General features: G+C 37.2%; 2 protein-coding genes across 2 annotated transcripts; both read left to right on the top strand.

The window, feature by feature from the left end:
* The first annotated feature begins 196 nt into the window (after positions 1–196).
* lamtor2 (late endosomal/lysosomal adaptor, MAPK and MTOR activator 2) lies at positions 197–2,564 on the top strand. Its single transcript, XM_032558726.1, has 4 exons — positions 197–410; positions 1,051–1,213; positions 1,297–1,386; positions 2,140–2,564. The coding sequence occupies exons 1-4, from the start codon at positions 343–345 to the stop codon at positions 2,194–2,196; spliced, it is 378 nt and encodes a 125-aa protein (XP_032414617.1). The 5' UTR covers positions 197–342; the 3' UTR covers positions 2,197–2,564.
* Positions 2,565–3,763: 1,199 nt separating this feature from the next.
* On the top strand, positions 3,764–15,495 carry LOC116717379 (ras-related protein Rab-25-like). Its single transcript, XM_032558722.1, has 5 exons — positions 3,764–3,961; positions 8,262–8,457; positions 12,915–13,108; positions 13,207–13,287; positions 14,592–15,495. Exons 1-5 carry the CDS (start codon positions 3,925–3,927, stop codon positions 14,711–14,713), a joined length of 630 nt encoding a protein of 209 aa, XP_032414613.1. The 5' UTR covers positions 3,764–3,924; the 3' UTR covers positions 14,714–15,495.
* Positions 15,496–16,977: the final 1,482 nt, after the last annotated feature.

Genomic DNA, 16,977 nt, shown 5'->3' with positions numbered 1-16,977 from the left:
TCAACACAAAATAATAATCATGAAAATAACTCTTATGTCTTTATTTTAGTAATTTGAGTAATTTTAGTAAAAAAGGTCTGCACAATAAACCCTTAAAATCAGGCAAAATCAGGACAAACAGAAAGGAGACCGCTCCTTCACTGTTTTCCGGTTTTAGTTTTTAAAAAGACTCAATTACCCAGGTTGCATTAGAAGAGAAACAGGAAGCGCGAGATGACAGTGGAATCAGCTGACTTGACTGTGTCTTGTACTCTGTTTGCGACTCTTTACGGGTTTTTTGTTTAGAATATATCGAGTATTTTTAGTAAAAACAGGTTTTATTAGTTAGTTTAGGAGACTGAAATGTTGCGGCCGAAAGCTTTGACGCAGGTGCTGAGCCAGGCGAACACCAACGGAGTCCAGAGCACTCTGTGAGTACGGAGCTAGCATCAAGCTAACCAGCTTCCACCGGTTTACTGCACTGCCAGTGGTTGTTTGTTTTTAACTCTGCTTGTTTTTATTGTTGGACTAGATTTTATGGCCTTTCTCTTTGAGGGATGACTTTCGAAATCATAAGAAAATTATAAATCTGCAGCATCGTGTCTTTATTTTAAAATGACATTCATAGCTACAATTTGACGGTTAGATTATGAATAAGTCGAAGTAGTTAATGCAGTTATTATTAATATAATCATTTTATACCTATTAAATGTATGTTTTTTTTGTGTTTTGTGTTATGTGAATACATTCTTTGTTGCCAATCATCAAGCTAAAGGAATGCTGTCCCTGCATTTTAGGCAACAAAATATTATTTAGAATGTAATTAATTATTTGCATTTTTTAAAATGTATCTTATAATGTGTTAAATGAAAAATCTACAGAATGTGCCAATTTTTATCCAGTTAATTGTCAGAGTAATTACTAAAGTAATCTCTAGCAGCAATCCTATTTATATCACAAAACACTGAGTGCAATATGTTGCATGCTATTATATGTAAAAAAAAATGATCACAGTTGTTTGTTTACGTCATAGAATGCAATAAAACCCTAAATGTCTCTGCTTTCCCACAGTTTACTCAACAACGAGGGTTCTCTTCTGGCTTACTCCGGTTATGGAGACACCGACGCCCGCGTCACGGCGGCCATCGCCAGCAACATCTGGGCCGCCTACGACAAGAACGGCCATCAAGCCTTTAATGAAGACAAGCTGAAATTCATCCTCATGGACTGCATGGTGAGAAACACGACTGGGATGTGAAGGGAAAAAGTGTGGATGAGTAGATTTAAGCTGTTTTTTTCTGCATCCGTGTGCCTCAGGAAGGAAGGGTGGCCATCACGCGTGTCGCCAACCTGCTGCTGTGTATGTACGCCAAGGAGACGGTGGGCTTTGGGATGCTTAAAGCCAAGGTAAGACTTCACATATTCATCCCTGCAATGCAAAAGTTCATCCTGAAGCAGAATTAGTTACAGTGACTATTAGATTCTAAGTAGTTTTCTCAAGTTGACATTTATTCTGATCACCTGGATGTTTTATACATTGTTTTTATATTGGGGTCAATTCTCGAAAAATGATCACTTTATGCTCATATTACTACGACTTTATTCTGGCAATATTAACACTTTATTCTTGCGACTTTATTACCTCAGTATGAATTTATTCTGGTAATATCACTTTATTCTTTTATTACTGCAACATTATTCTTGTATTGCATTTTTATTCTCTTATTACCACTTTAATCTCACATTTTTACAAATTCTCAAATTAATAGGAATTTACTATTATCACTTTATTCTCATATTCTACTAATATTACAACTATGTTCTCATAATTTTTCATTTTATTTTCATATTGTCACTTTATTCTAGTGATATTGTAATTTTATTCTCATATAATTTCCACTTTATTCTTAGCCTGGTCCTAATACAGGAAGTAGGAAGTGATCAGTGTTAAATTTTTAGACGGGTCAGGAAACGTTATGAGTTATTATTCTGTTAAATTAATTTTATGAGCGACTTCTTGTAGAGATTACTCATGTTTTCCAGTCTGACAGTCTCTGCAGGTTTGTAGCCCAGCTGGAGTCAGAGCCTGTTAACTGCAGTGTGTGTGTGTGTGTGTGTGTGTGTGTGTGTGTGTGTGTGTGTGTGTGTGTGTGTTTACAGGCAGAGGCATTGGTGCAGTATCTGGAGGAACCATTAACCCAAGTGGCAGCATCCTAGCTTTGCTGTGGCTCACCTTTCCTTCCCTTCCTGGAGTCTGACAGAAGGTCACCTGATCCGGGTCGCTCACCGACTGAACATGCGACCCAACATGGCGGCTGAGCGCCGCTCTTTGCCTGCTTGGTGTTTTTTTATTATTATTTACCAGATTAGATTTCAGGAAGAAGTCATTTGTTGACCTGCTACAATGATCCAGTTTTCTGTCAGCTTTGCTGTTTAAAGCAGAACTGCAGCCTTTTCTACTCACTTGCAAATAAATTGTGGTGAAGATTTGTGGGATTTTTTGTCTTTGTCTGAAAAATGTAGCTAAGAATATTTACCTGTTTTTGTTCAGATTTGTTGAATAAAGAAGATTCTAAGCCAGAAAACCTTGTTTTTATTTTTAATCAACAATGAGCAGCTGCAAAAATCTGAGGTGAGCCGTTTTGTTAAAGAGCTAAACCGTTAACTAAAAGGTTTATTAAGCCTGAGAAACTACCGGTTGTAGTAAATTTGTCTATTTGTGGATTTTTTTTTTTTTTTGTAGAATAAGTCAAATATTCTAAAGAAAATGAAGACAGATTTGAAAGCTGAAATATCAAGTTAACACATCATAATAAGTATTAAGGTATATTTAGTGTCTGAACTATTAAAATAGGCTGTTGAAAGGGGTTTTAGAGGGATTTTTATTATTCCTTTTATTTTCTAATTTACATTTGTGTGTGTTGGTTTTTTATTTTCATTTGAAATCATTTAATATTTCATCTAATTTTAATTGAACCATTTCCCTTTATCTAATATCTCATCTTTTTATCATTATTACAACTTTATTCTCACTTTGCTATGACTTTATTCTCCTGTAAATGAGTTTTTTTCTGGTACTATAATTTTATTCTCATATTATCACAACTTTATTTTCACAATATTACGATTTTATTCTTGTATTAGTGTAAATGCAAGAATAAAAATCAAATTTAATATAACAATTTTATTTCTTTTTACTAGCAAATCTTTTCAAGATCAGAAATGTCAGATTAATGTCAAAATGTGTTAATTTATGAGGTAAATTTTTGACTTGAAACTAAAATTGTTTTCTCAAATTTATGAGATTAATCTCATAATTTCTGGGTTTTAGGCAGAAATTTCCTCTTTTTTTATTTTCCATTTACAATTGCTCTAACTTGCCATTGTATGAGAATAAATTTGTTCAATTGAGCCTAAAAAAAATAAAATTAAAACAAAGGAAAACTGTCTTTCTTTTACTACGGCACATATGAAAATTCCTTTATATGTTTTGGATTTTCAGTATGGTGCATTTTGTATCCACCATAAAAGCACTACTTTCTTTTATTTATTTTTGTTTTTCTTTGTTATTGCTGTTACTTTCTTGGCCTTTTTGACCCTTGTGACAAAAGTTTCCTCTGAGTCAGAGGCGCCTCCTGCTGCCTCCTCCAGCAGGAGGCGCCTCGCCGCTCCTCAGGTGTTCCTACCTGCCCGACCTGCCCCTCATGTTCCGCCTCCGTCACGCTGCAGCCGCTCCCCAGGCGGAGAGCCGCCCACTTTCAGCCTGGAACAACCTGGAAGCGCTGAGCGTGTCCTGTTCAAACACACCAGGCTGTGTTACCTGAGGCAGAGCAGGAAGCTCCATGTGGCCGACCCGTTCTCTGCCTTTATAACGCAGCAGGAGCTGGTTCACCTTACATCCGTAAACCTGAGGCTGTAACCAGGGGCAACCTGGATGGACACAACATGGGCTCAGATGAAGCTTACAACTTTGTTTTTAAAGGTGAGTTCCTGTCCTTTACTTTTCATCCCTGCAGATCCTAAACAGTCGAAGGCTGCATTCTCACTGTCTCTCTTGTTTATTATTAACCTCCTGCTCTCCTGGACTGTGTGCTAACTGTTAACAGAACGCCTAATGACTGGAGGAATAAACAGGCGATCATTGATTAGAAGAAGAAGAAGTCATTTCTGCAGACCTTGTTTTTGTCAAATTTGACTTCAGGTGGAGGAGTTACATCGTTACACTTCAGTGACGTCATCTGCTCAATACTGTCCCTGAACACGTCCTAGTTAAAGTTCTGTTGCACTCAAATTAGTAATGCAAAAATAATACAGGATGTGCTATCCGTTCAGATCCAAACAGAGCTTGCCTAGCTTGTATTTTATGCAGAAACGTAAATCACTCTGAACAGGTAGGACATGTAATGTAGCTCAAAGATGCCCGGCTGATAAAACAACAATGAAAGAAAAGTTGGAGTTTTCAACAACTGAATCGCTTGTTTTAACTAAATCAATTCTAATTCTAGAAAAAACAAGAGTTTTGAGCAACATTCAGCTGTAAATGTAATAATTAACTGATCATTAACTCAACGCTCAGGTGGAAGAAAATGTTGCTGGTCAGTAAGCTAGGAGGTTTATCGGACAATTTCCAGCCCGTCTCTGTCCTGCAGCAGGAATGATTATTCCCAAGTGCAAAACATGTGAAGCAGCTGTCATTCCTATTAGGAGCAAACATCAGGATGAATTTACACGCAGGTCAACACTCAGGTAAACACAAGCTTCACTTCAGTCTCTACAGGCTTCAGTTTATTTGTTAAATGTAAACTTTCATTACAGGACAGTTAGAAAAAGACAAAGGAAGTATTCTAAACTTGAAGAATCATGATTTAGTGTTACAAAGTTACATCTAATGAGATCTGTGTGGAGAGGCACCATGTTTGGAGAAAAACAAATGCAGCACATCAACAGAAACACTTTTTATTGACTGTCGAGCACGGCAGAGGACGTAAGGTGATACGGGCTTGTTTTCACAGAGACTATCTTTAAATCATCTGTAAACCAAAATATACTAGAGTCAAATATCAAATTAGGCCATCACCAGGATAATGGTCCCAAACACAACAACAAAATGACTGAAAAAGAAAAGAAACGAGTCATCAATGGCCTAGTTAAAGCAAATAAATGTTCTATTTGGAGAGAGCTGAGTAGAAATAATTATCTGAAAACCTCACTGTAGATATGTTTAGACAAAAACACATCTTCACATCCATTCAGAACATGAATAGAAGACAAAAATTAATAAATATTTTTGTTATTTTTCTGGATAACTTTTAATGGAGCATATTCTGACTTGGTGTTGCACAACAACATGGACGCTCAGTAACATGGTCGTGTTTTTACAGAAAACCTTCATCTGCATCCTGTTAGTTTACCAATGCATGTGTTATGTTTTTGGCAAACCTAAACTTTACAGTTGTATTTTGCAATAAGACTAATCTGCATTCAATTTAAATTAATCCAAAGTTTCAGTTGCATTTTTGACCCTTAAAAAAAAAAGAAAACGCTTAAAAATTTCAGTCTACATCTAAAACCAACCCACAGTTGCCATAGTACAAAAGGATGGTGTCATAAAAAACAACATTCTTTAGCTTTTTTGGTTATAAGTTTGTTCAGACTTTAGACAACCCAAAAGATTTGTTGGATAGCATTAAAACTAATCAGTTAAATCAGATCATGTCAAGTTGGTATGGAATGTAAACGGCTCAAAACTCAAAGTTCTTCAAATAGTATAAGCTTTATTTTACTCTGTGATTTCAACAAGTAAACAAGTAGTGATATGCAGTACTGATGGCAATAATTACAGAATAATTCTTGTTTTTAGCATTAGAGAGGTCTCCTGCAGCAGCAGCACCAATCAGCTGACGTCCTGCTCTGAAAGTCATGAAAACAAAGACGGGAAAAATGTGAGCCTCGCTGCAACATTTCAGGTTCTTCCAGGTTTCTGCAGGATCAACAAACCCGACCAACTAACTGCTCCAAGGTCGCCTGTCCTGCATTTCCATAGAAACTAGCAGGATTGTTTGCTTAAGGAGTTACTCAGTAGCAGAGAAAATTAGGAAAAAAGTTCACTTAAAGCAGAAGTTTGCACAATAACCTAAAATCAGTTTAAGCTTGTGAAGAGAAGCCTGTAAAATATTCTTTAAATAAAACCCAGACCTTATTGGACAAACGACTGATTGAAAAAACTGATATTTTCTTTTCCATTAATTCTCAAATTCAGATCATATTTTACATTTTACTGCCTCAAATTTCTGCTGTAGATTCTGAAAGCTGCTTTATTATCAAATCTCACTGCAAACTTTCTATTACAAAGACCAACAATAATTCACATGATTTTTTATCTGAGTTAAGTGGAAATAGAGCAGCTACAGATCCTTGGCAAATGCATGCAAAAACACACAATACAATGAATAATAAAAACCTCTGATGAAATATTATGTGAACTAAAAAAACAGTAAAAGTCCAGATCCAGTTCTGTAAATCTAAGCTAAACTTCTGTGATGAATTATCCTAATAATTTACATTTGATGGCAGCTAAACCTATAAAATCTAACGACGCAGGCAGCTCTTCCTCCCATTTGTTTGGTTGTTAGCATGTTTGGACTAAATTAGCTTACTGGCATCTGGTGTTAATTTAGCCCATCAATAAATTTCAGCTCCAGTTTACAAAGCAACATATTTTCTTCCAAGAAGTCCTCTGATACCTGTTGTTTTCTGGTTTCTTGCATTATTTGGTTGTTTGTCCTCCAGCATGACGTTTTTCAGAAACATTATTACTATATTGTTGCTATAACAACATGAAACAGGATAACAGCCAAGCTTTTTAACAACAAGTTTTCATTTATTATATCAGTTAATATTGTCTTTTGTCATGTTTCCCAGATTTTATTTGACATTTGTTCAAAAAATACCATATAGGGGGCATTTAATGGATACCTTTGGCAGTTAGCGACAGGTGTAGCATTTAGCATCTGTTTGCTAGCATGTGACAATGCCAAATTCTAGATATAACACAACATTCAAATTTAAATAGAATAGAGTAATTTTATTGCCATTATATGACATAAACAAAATTGCAGAAGCATTTATCTTTATAAAACAATCTAAAACAAACAAAGGAAAAATCAAAATAACTCACAGAGAAGGCGGCGGACACACGGACACCACCACCCATTTACACTGTTTTATTTTTAAAATGCAAATGCCGAGTAGATGAGATCAGAAATAGGCTTCAGGTTAAATATTGTCCTTCTAATTTTATTAAGTATGATTATTGACTATAAAACCCCTTAATGATTTTCTGATCATGACTTTACCCAAATACTGGTGAAATGTGGATTAAAGATAATTCCCCTTAAGGTAAATTCAGTGTTTGCTGGTTCAAAAGATGATATGTTTTCACTTTGGAAAGTTGAAAAATAAATAACACACCACAAAACCAAGAGTTAGCTAACCTAAGGTAGAAATCCATTTAATTTAAAACCATCTCTCAGTTTCACATTTCCTCTTTTTCAGGCATTTAATACACTTTCTAAACTCAACAAGTAGCATTTAATTTTAGGAGCTGGGCTTGTCATCATTACTCATCCCCGTATTAAGCTCTAACTTTAACACATCCCTGTGTTGCTGCTGACTCCAGTCTGGATCAATTAAGCCAAGCCTTTTGGATTGTTTTCTTTTTTCTGAATCAGCCTCTTATGACTGAAAGCCAAACATTAGTCAGTGAAATGTGCAGAGGGGGCGAGCCTGTTTACCCTGCAGATAGGAGTAAAGGAAGTAGCTGCTGAACTTGTTCCACCTGATTCTGACCTGCCTTTCCCCCATGCTGACTGTTTGACGAGTCCAGAAACAAAACCTCATTTTGTTTCACATCCACATCTTTGCCTGATTTTTCCCCAGCCTTCCTGGAGGGAAATAGAATCTGCATCCTGAGAGCCTGAGGGACAAATCTTTTCCATACCTGTTGTGAAATTGGTGGCTTGTTTGAAATTATAGCCTCTACAAAATTAGTAATCATGTTGCTTTAGCTTAGTTTTGCAATATTTCTCTGTGGACTGAGGTTTAAACAATTACTGTTTCTTAATGGTGTTCTTATGAAAGTGTCAGACAGCAAAGGCTCCAGATTTATGGCGTAATTACATTTGGAGGGCAACACCCAGATCCAGTGGCTTTAGTTCAGAGCTGTTAGTGGATGTGATGGTTTAGCTTTGAATTAAGATAAACTCTGTTTGGCTCTTTTTTAGTGGTTCTAATTGGGGAATCTGGTGTTGGGAAGAGCAATCTACTGTCCCGCTTCACGAAAAACGAGTTCAACCATGACAGCCGCACAACCATCGGCGTGGAGTTCAGCACACGGACGGTGCAGCTCAACGGCTTCTCCATCAAGGCCCAGATCTGGGATACGGCCGGCCTGGAACGATACCGGGCCATCACTTCTGCGTGAGTACCACCCGACCCGAATGAGCATTTATTGGCACATGATGGGCCTTTAATGGGCCCATGTGACTTTAATGCAAAGTCACATTTTGCATGTTTATGCTTCAATTTGGGTCTCAACTTCTTCTAAAGATGGCAAAAGTGCTTAAAGAGGCAAAATTGTGTTTTCCAGGCACTTAGCGCCATTTTGTAGCATAATCAAGTAACAACGTCACCATCTGCTTTATAAAAATGGTATATGTATCAAATATGAGTTAAAAGAAATGTTCCTTCCTGATTTACCGACTTGCAATTGGGCCTCTGTCTCTTTAATAACTGAAACTCCACCTTCAGGAAGTCATAGCAACGTGGCTCCTCTATTAACACTTAAACAACGTTTTTACCAGCGTTTCACTGAGAAGCAGCTCATGTAATGAAGAGGGCACAATATCTTCACACAGACAATTTCAACATTAACATGAAAGATGCATAAGATTAGCCAGACGTCACATTTTACAAATTGTACACATGAATGCAGATTCTTTGAAAAAATAAGATTTAATAAAAATGAGATTTTGGTGATCTTTTTATGCTATGTTTTTAGGTAATTTATTCCATTCCTAGATTCCTCCGTAAGAACAGATTTTTGGAGCAAGTTTGTCTTGGCACAGTTTACAATTTCTATTCTATAATTATGAATAATCATAAAATAAACATAAATAATTCAGTTTATTGAATTATAAACTGAATTATAATTAAGTTTATAATTCAACTATTATAAATTTTTGTTTATAAATATGAGTTCATGTTTTTGGTATCTGGAAAATGAACCGTTTCAAAAACCTCCTAAATGTTAAGTCGCAATCACTGGGCACAGAGCTGTTACCTAGCAACCCAGCCAAGCCTAGCCTCGTTACCTAGCAACCGACGCTGAGCTTCAGCATATTTAGGCCCTGTTTACATGACAATGATCCAACGAAAATGGGATTTTTGTTCCATTTCTGTTAACACTTTTACATGAAGACATTCTAAAACACGTTGTTTGAGCTTTCATGGTTTCCGTAGTTCTCTAGATAAGAGCTCTGAACAAGGACGTGTGTGTTTTGCCACCTTGGCGGTGCGGAGCGGTGAAGAGTCGCTGGGGGAACCGTATCTGACGGGAAACATAAACACCAGCATTGTCAGTAGTTTCTTCTTTTTCTGTGGATTGTAGGAAGCAGCTATGTTTTGCGTCATATTATGCATGAGTTATGGATTCCCTGACAGAAAAGATCCATTTATTCTGTTTACAAGGCAACGGACACCGGTAGGTTTTAGAACCATTGCACTCTGGAACCCGTTTCTCAGATAAAACATTCGGTGGTTTCATGTAAATATACAGAACAAACACAACAAAACTCTTCCATTTTCACCAGAAACTAAACAGGGCCTTAGTCAGCTGGTTTTACTGCTGTGTTTGCTACACAATGGCTGTTGGAAATCAAGTCAAAAGTACTGATGGGGCAAGAAATTAATCAGAAACTAATGATAAAAAACAAGTAACAATAAAATAAACAGATAAAAGATTTTTTGTTGTTGTTTTATTTATTTTGGTAAGAAAGGGAAGTATGAAGTAAAAAACATTTTCCACACCTGCAGGTTTCCAATGGAACCATTTTTGAAAGCGTTAGTTTTCTATTAATATATTTACGGATGCACAGATCCACTGTTTTCACTTATTTGGCAATATTGATACAGATATTTGAGGTTTCAGCTGATACTGAACTGACTTAAAACATTTCTTTTTTAAAACACAGACATAACTGAACTGAATTACAAATGTATCTCCACCAGTACAGCACACTAAATACACCAATAATTTGGTCAAACATGTAAAAACTACACAACTTTAGTTTGTTCAGTCAGTGCAAATAGCAGAATAACAACTAACGTAAAATAAATAATAAAGAAACTGAAACTAACAAAACAGTAGGTTGACTGTCTTGATCAAACATGTAAAAATAAACAGCAGCAACCCTTCTTTCAAATGGTTCAGAAAGTGTAATTAGGAATCCTAAATGCAAAATAAATGATAGAGCATGACGTCACTCAGAGCACAAAGCATAGAAATGGACTGAATAGATCTGCCATTATGGGTTGAAAACGTTGTCACAGATTCCTGATCTAGATTTTTCTTCAGAATTGGACAGATACAGATCATAATATGAGATCGGTGCATCATCTCTAAATATATTAGACTATATTAATAGATTCATCCAGAACTGTGGTGTTGTAGCGATCCGGCAGGATGTTGCATCAGATCTGAGTGATGCTGGTTGGAATTAAGAAAGTCAATTTCCAAACTGCATTTCTTCTAAATGTGGCTCGTGAAAAGCTTGTTTTCTTGCACCATTGGTAGTTGAGCAACGTTTGTGTCAGCATCTTAAGCTGATGCAGTTTTGAGCCATATCTCAGACAGGGACACGCCCCGATCCCCAGAACAGGAAACCTTTACCTGAAAAACCTCCCAGCACCGTCCTGACTGCACTCCCTCCCCACGGATCGGACTCCAGCTGCTTTCACCAGAAAACCACTGGACCCTACATGGGTCTCTTTTTCTAAAGGCACCACTGATTCCCTCTTTTTTTAATTAAACTACGAGGATTAATAGATGAAACTGGTTTTAAACAACAGAGCCGTGTCAGAATCAGAGGATATGCTTCATCGCCGGATTAGCCCTTTTCTTGTCAGCCTGGTTGTTGCAGTAATTACTCACTGACTTACTCCAGCATGCAAATTCCCACTCCCATGGAATTTCCCATTTATCCTGCAACAACCAGCAAAAACCCATTAAACTGGAATTAATTATGCTGCTGGAAGAAGAGAAGAGAGGAGAATTGTAATTATAAGGAAAGAAATTATGACCTGCTAAATGCAGAAATATTTCCCTTTGTTAAGTGTTTCTGATTGAAGGTCATGTATTATTTATTGGTCATTTTTCAGGTAAAGGATCAAATAAACAGTTTCATCTGTTAGAGAAGTGAGGGGGATAAGGTGGCGCATTTGAAGCAAGTAATTGCTTAAGTAAATACATTTTCTTTTTCAATCATATGTTATCTTACACATTCTTGTTGATGTTTCTGTGAATAGTAGCAGCTTAAAATAGCTTTTTAGCTAGGGTTGGGCAGGTGAGAAGGTTTTCTTTCAGTAAAGGTCATGAACTCTAACAGTTCACGGAGGTAAACACACCTTGTGGAATGATTTTATGAACTGTCGTGTCTCAGCCTTTCTTATAAAGCAAACAGTGGCTGACTCATTACAGAAGAAGCTTTTCTTATAATTACCAATAAACAATATAATAAGGAGTATCAAATAAGATATTGCCACAATTGTCATGATTGAAATAAAAGGTTTTCTTCATTGGTCCGATGTAATATTCTTCTCTTAAATGTGTATTTAACCTTAACAGTTACAGCCTCAAAATCCAAAATGGCTGCCGCAGTCATAAAACATGGTGAAACTTGCTGTGATTCGTTGGTGTCCATGTTCTGCATGTGTTGCTTGCCGATCCATATTACTCGGCATTTTAAAGCAAAATCTGTCATTTATGCTTCAACAAAGATAAATTAACTATTTTGCAGGGTTACAAAAACACTGCCTCCTGCTGGCCTGGCATGTACACCACATTGTTTCCGGTCCTGTTTGCGTTTTCATCTGTATAATCTGTATAAAGTGTTATATGAACACATTTTTTTCCAGATACACAATGGAAAACATTTTTGGAAACATTGTCATGTATACGGGGCCTAAGTTTAAGATTTCTTGCTAACCAAAGCGGAACCTGCTGCAAAAGTTCTCAAAGTGAATTTTGATGTTTTAATGCCTGCATCTCAGTAGGATTTTATTGTATTACTTCAAAATTAAGGCAACTGGAAGAAACGTTGCTCCCAGTTGATGGGGGAGAATCAGTGGTTACCACCAACCTTTAAATTAACATTCATTTCTCAGACTTTTAGATTTAGCTTAGAACAATCTAAGCAAAGCAGACCAACCAGAACAGTCACAGATCAGCAGTTCTTCTGTTCTAACTGAACCCAAAGGTCCAGCTTTTCAAGTTCCTGATTTCTGCTCACCTAAAGTTAGATACGGAAGAGAATTAGGGCCACAGGGGAAAATAATTAGATTTGATTTTTTCTAAGAATTCTAACTATTATTTCAGAACTCTGACATTTTTCTCAGGATTCTGACATTTTTCCAGCGGCCCTATTCTTCTTCCGTAGTTAGAAGACATCAAACAGAAGATATAAAATCACCTGCACGTCAGAGTTTGTTTAAACAGTGACATGCAAATAAGCTCCAACATGTTACGAGCCACACTACAGTGGAAATGATGTGAAAGTAGATACAGGTTAACTACAACTTCCTCTTTTCGTCTCCAGCTCTGACCTTTGACATGCAAAACCGACAGAGAACACACCCTAATGTGGCTGTCCTCCTCTCAGGTACTACAGGGGAGCAGTCGGAGCCCTGCTGGTCTATGACATCACCAAACATCTGACCTATGAGAGCGTGGAGCGCTGGCTGAAGGAGCTGTACGACCACGCTGACCCCCACATCGTGGTGATGCTGGTGGGCAACAAGACTGACCTGCAGTCAGAGAGATCTGTTCCCACTGAGGAGGCCAAAGACTTTGCAGGTGAAAACTTGATGTCATGACGTTCAAAGATCACATGTGAGATTCTGCAGGGTATGACTCAATCTCATAAAATGTCCTCTGATGATCTTTTCCTCTAGAAAAGAAAGACCTGTTGTTCCTGGAAACCTCGGCCTTGCAGTCGACTAACGTGGAAGCAGCGTTCAACAAAGTCTTGGAAGGTGACTTGTCAGTTTTAGTTTCTTTTTTCTCTTTACTTACATCAAACTGTCATGTGTCTGAATCGTTAACCTTAGTTACTTCTGCTGGAATGATTGTAAAGACTGTTTGGGGTTCTGTGGAATAGTTGTTAGTCATAATCATCTTACCTGTAGTAGATGATGATTAGAGTTCTCTGGCTTTGTAGAACAAGATAATTTCTCATATAGAAATCAAAGTAACTGTTATGCAGATCTGTTCTTATTGAAGCTGCAGTATGTAACTTTTAAAAAACACAATTTTTGCAAATATGTTTAAACTTTCTCTATGTTGTGACAGAACGATACGAGACATAATCTGTGAAAAAAATCAAGCTCCTCTGCTTTTTCCCAGTGCTCTTTGTGCTGTCAATCACCCCCCTCATTTGGCGCTACTCATCCTCCTCACGCTATCCATCTTGCTCTCTGCTGCGCTGCAGTTAGCATAGCCTATCATGAATGCTAAAGCTAGTTAGCATAGCCACAAATGATGGCAGATAAACACTTTTCCCACATTGGCAGGTTGTTTGCCATTAGCATATTTAAGAGTACATGAGCATGATTGACAGCGCTAAGACCCGCCTCCTGGCTCTGATTGGCTGTTTTGGTCAGAACGACTCGTGAGCGGTGCATTTCTTCAGACGGTAATAATAGCTCAAGGGAAATGTGGAGGAGTTTGATCTATTCACAGATTACCTGTCTCATAAGTAATAAATATCTGAAGAAAAACATATTTTTATTAAAGTTACATCTTGCACATGTGATTGTTCATATTTTTAGAAACATGGAAACTTTTTTAGCAAAATTGAGGAACTTATTTTGAATTTAATGTTTCCATCAACATTTTCTAATGCAAAACTTCAAAATTCACATAAAAAATAATTGATGTTTGAGTTTTCCTCAAACTCTCTGCAGTCTGGCATCAAAGTGCTACATGTAAGGAAACGATTGCATCACTTTAAAAAACAAATCTATAACTTTCAGAACAAATTTCCTTTGTTTTAAAACAAAACATCCCCTAATACTTGATCTAACACAATCACTATTTTCTCATCCAAACAATAAGGGAAATTTGAACCAGTTCAATTTGTTTTTGTTCTGAGTTAATTTTCCTGATTCCTGTATGAACATCTTTCTCTTTTCCTCCAAACTGAAACCAAACTACGTATCTGCTGTGTACTGTCTATGACATACTGACTACTCACAGGTACTCCACAGAAGCTCTATTTTTTTTTTAAATAAACTGGTTATGCTTTAAATATTCAAGATATATCATTTTTGTCACACAGAGATTCATAAAAAGGTGAGCAGCAAAGAAGTGGTGCGAGGGTCCATAAACGCCGTGACCCTGAACAGCTCCAGAGCAGAAAGCGAGGAGGAGGAGAAGAAGTCGTGCTGCAAGAACATCTGAACCCAAACGTCCCTCTGGGGGCCGCAGGGGCCCACCTGCGGCGCCGGGCGGAGGCTGGCCAGAGACTGAGACTCAACATGACGAAACAAACGGCTCACCGTTCAGCGAAGCTGCTGGTTCCTGAGCTGCACAGGTTTAAAACGTAAAACCAGAACCAAGCTTTCATTCTGGAACAAAGGTCAACACTGAAACACCGAACGGACCTTTGAGACTATCTGTGGTGGGAAGTTGAAGCATTTATATACATATGTACAGTTTAAATGAGAGATGATATCTGACTGATAAAGAGCTCCCAGCCGCTCGATGATGATGATGATGATGTGTGTTTTGAGTCCTGACCTCAGCGATGAGAATGTACTGCAGCTGATTACTCTGACTGCGTTTTTGGTGAGAAATAAATATTTATGTCGATTCATTATTGGTGTCTTAAAACCAGAAATGTCCTAAATTTTAGAAGAAGAGACCAACTACAGACGTGAATTTAGTTGCTCTTTTTTTCTGACTCAAGTAAAAAACAAGTAGAAGTTGGCCGACTTTATGTTGGCTAAACATGACAGCAGGACATTTCCAGGAATCACTGTTTAACTGAAACATGTAACACGAGTCCTAAAGTACGTCACGACTTTTACAGGGCAAAAAGATTCAGTATCTGCAACATGATAATAAATAAACATAATAGGCCTGAAGACTCTGAATGTGAGTTATTCTGAGCTTTCTAGTTCTGATTTCATGGGATTTTCTGCAGTGAAATCTGAGATTAATAAATAACAGATGTGCTGAAATGTTGTTAAGTTTTTCCATTCTACTCCAGGTTATATTGGTGATCTATTGTTTTCATTCCTGTCGAAAGTAGTCATTTATTTTGTATTTAACATCTGCTATCAGAGCCGGCGCAGAGTTGAATGGGGCCCTGAGCAGAGTTTGATTTAGGGCCTCTCCTGACCACCACTAACAGTTTTTATTCAGATTTGGTGTAAATCTGGGAGATGGAGTGAAGTTAAACTGACAAACAGGCATAACTGGTTAATATTTGCTGAGAAATATTTGTGGACAAACTGAAGCTCAAACTCAAATACTAGACAAAGTCTAACATTAGATTGTAACTATGCTAGCAAAACAATAAAAAATACTAATATTCTTAAAGGGTCAGTATTATTTAAAATGTACATTTTTGAGTTTTACATCATGTTATAATGTAATTCTCGCATTGAAAACATCCCTGGAGTGTTGCTTTGATTCTTTCCTGAATTTCAGAAATCATTTTTGATCTCCAAGGCAACAATTCAGCGGTGCCAAATGCCTGGGTGGACTTAGCTCCGCCTTCAAGGCGCAGCTCCTCCTCAGAGCTGCAGTTTCCAAACTTCTGAACTCACCGCTCACTGTGCAGCCCTCCCCCATGACTCCTCCACTCAGCTCCTTCAGACTAGCCAGAAGCAATTAGCAAACACCTGGTGGATCAGCGCATTAGTGAGCTCCCTATACAAGCTACTATTCACAGCAACGCTGGTAAAAATATCGTTAAAATGTTAATAGAAGCCGTGTTGCAATGACTTCCTCAAGGTGGAGATTCAGAAAGAGCAAGAGTTTTTTAAAGAGACAGAGACCCAATTTCAATGTGTTAAATTACAAAGTCAAATTTCTTTTAAGTCATTTTTGATGTATGTATTATTTTCATAACTGATGTTTTACAAAGGAACATTTCCAAATTCCTTTAAATCTTCCTTTTAAAACAATTTAAAAGTATTTATTTAATCTTCACTGATACTTGCCAAGCAAGTCTCAATTTCAAATTTAAATCAAATATCATTTCCAATAAAGAAAAATAAACATCTTAGATCTGGTTGTTGTTAAATTGTAACATTTACAGGAGACCCCTGATGATTTTGTGGCCTTAAAAATCATCAGCCGCCTGGCTTGCTTTTGCCTTGGGCTGGCTCTGCTTGATATTGGCCAGTAATGACCTTTGATCCTTCATCAACAGCCATTGTTTCTGAACATGTAGATGGGATTGCTGTGTGCAAAATGTTACAGTAGGCAGTTGGATTCCCAAATAACATTTCAAGCTCTACTGACTCAATATTCCAGATATTTGCTAGAAGAAATTAACTGAAGAGGCAAAAAAGGTTTTAGTATTTATTCTTGAAGAGACAACACAACAAATTTAATCACAAAAAGTGAACAAAGGCAGAAGAAAACTTTCTAAAACAAGTAAGGGCATGATATTTATGAGTTTCATGAAATATATTGCTAATAATAAACATGTA

This window comes from Xiphophorus hellerii, chromosome 3 (assembly GCF_003331165.1).
Source record: "Xiphophorus hellerii strain 12219 chromosome 3, Xiphophorus_hellerii-4.1, whole genome shotgun sequence".
NCBI classification, from domain to species: domain Eukaryota; kingdom Metazoa; phylum Chordata; class Actinopteri; order Cyprinodontiformes; family Poeciliidae; genus Xiphophorus; species Xiphophorus hellerii.
This window is presented reverse-complemented; position numbering and strand designations above follow the sequence as displayed.

Coding starts and splice junctions, on each gene's coding strand:
- LOC116717379 (XM_032558722.1), top strand. CDS start 3,925: ATGGGCTCAGATGAAGCTTACAACTTTGTTTTTAAAG. Junction 8,458..12,914: donor TACCGGGCCATCACTTCTGC/GTGAGTACCACC, acceptor TCCTCCTCTCAG/GTACTACAGGGGAGCAGTCG. Junction 13,109..13,206: donor GGAGGCCAAAGACTTTGCAG/GTGAAAACTTGA, acceptor CTTTTCCTCTAG/AAAAGAAAGACCTGTTGTTC.
- lamtor2 (XM_032558726.1), top strand. CDS start 343: ATGTTGCGGCCGAAAGCTTTGACGCAGGTGCTGAGCCAGGCGAACACC. Junction 411..1,050: donor AACGGAGTCCAGAGCACTCT/GTGAGTACGGAG, acceptor GCTTTCCCACAG/TTTACTCAACAACGAGGGTT. Junction 1,214..1,296: donor TCATCCTCATGGACTGCATG/GTGAGAAACACG, acceptor CGTGTGCCTCAG/GAAGGAAGGGTGGCCATCAC.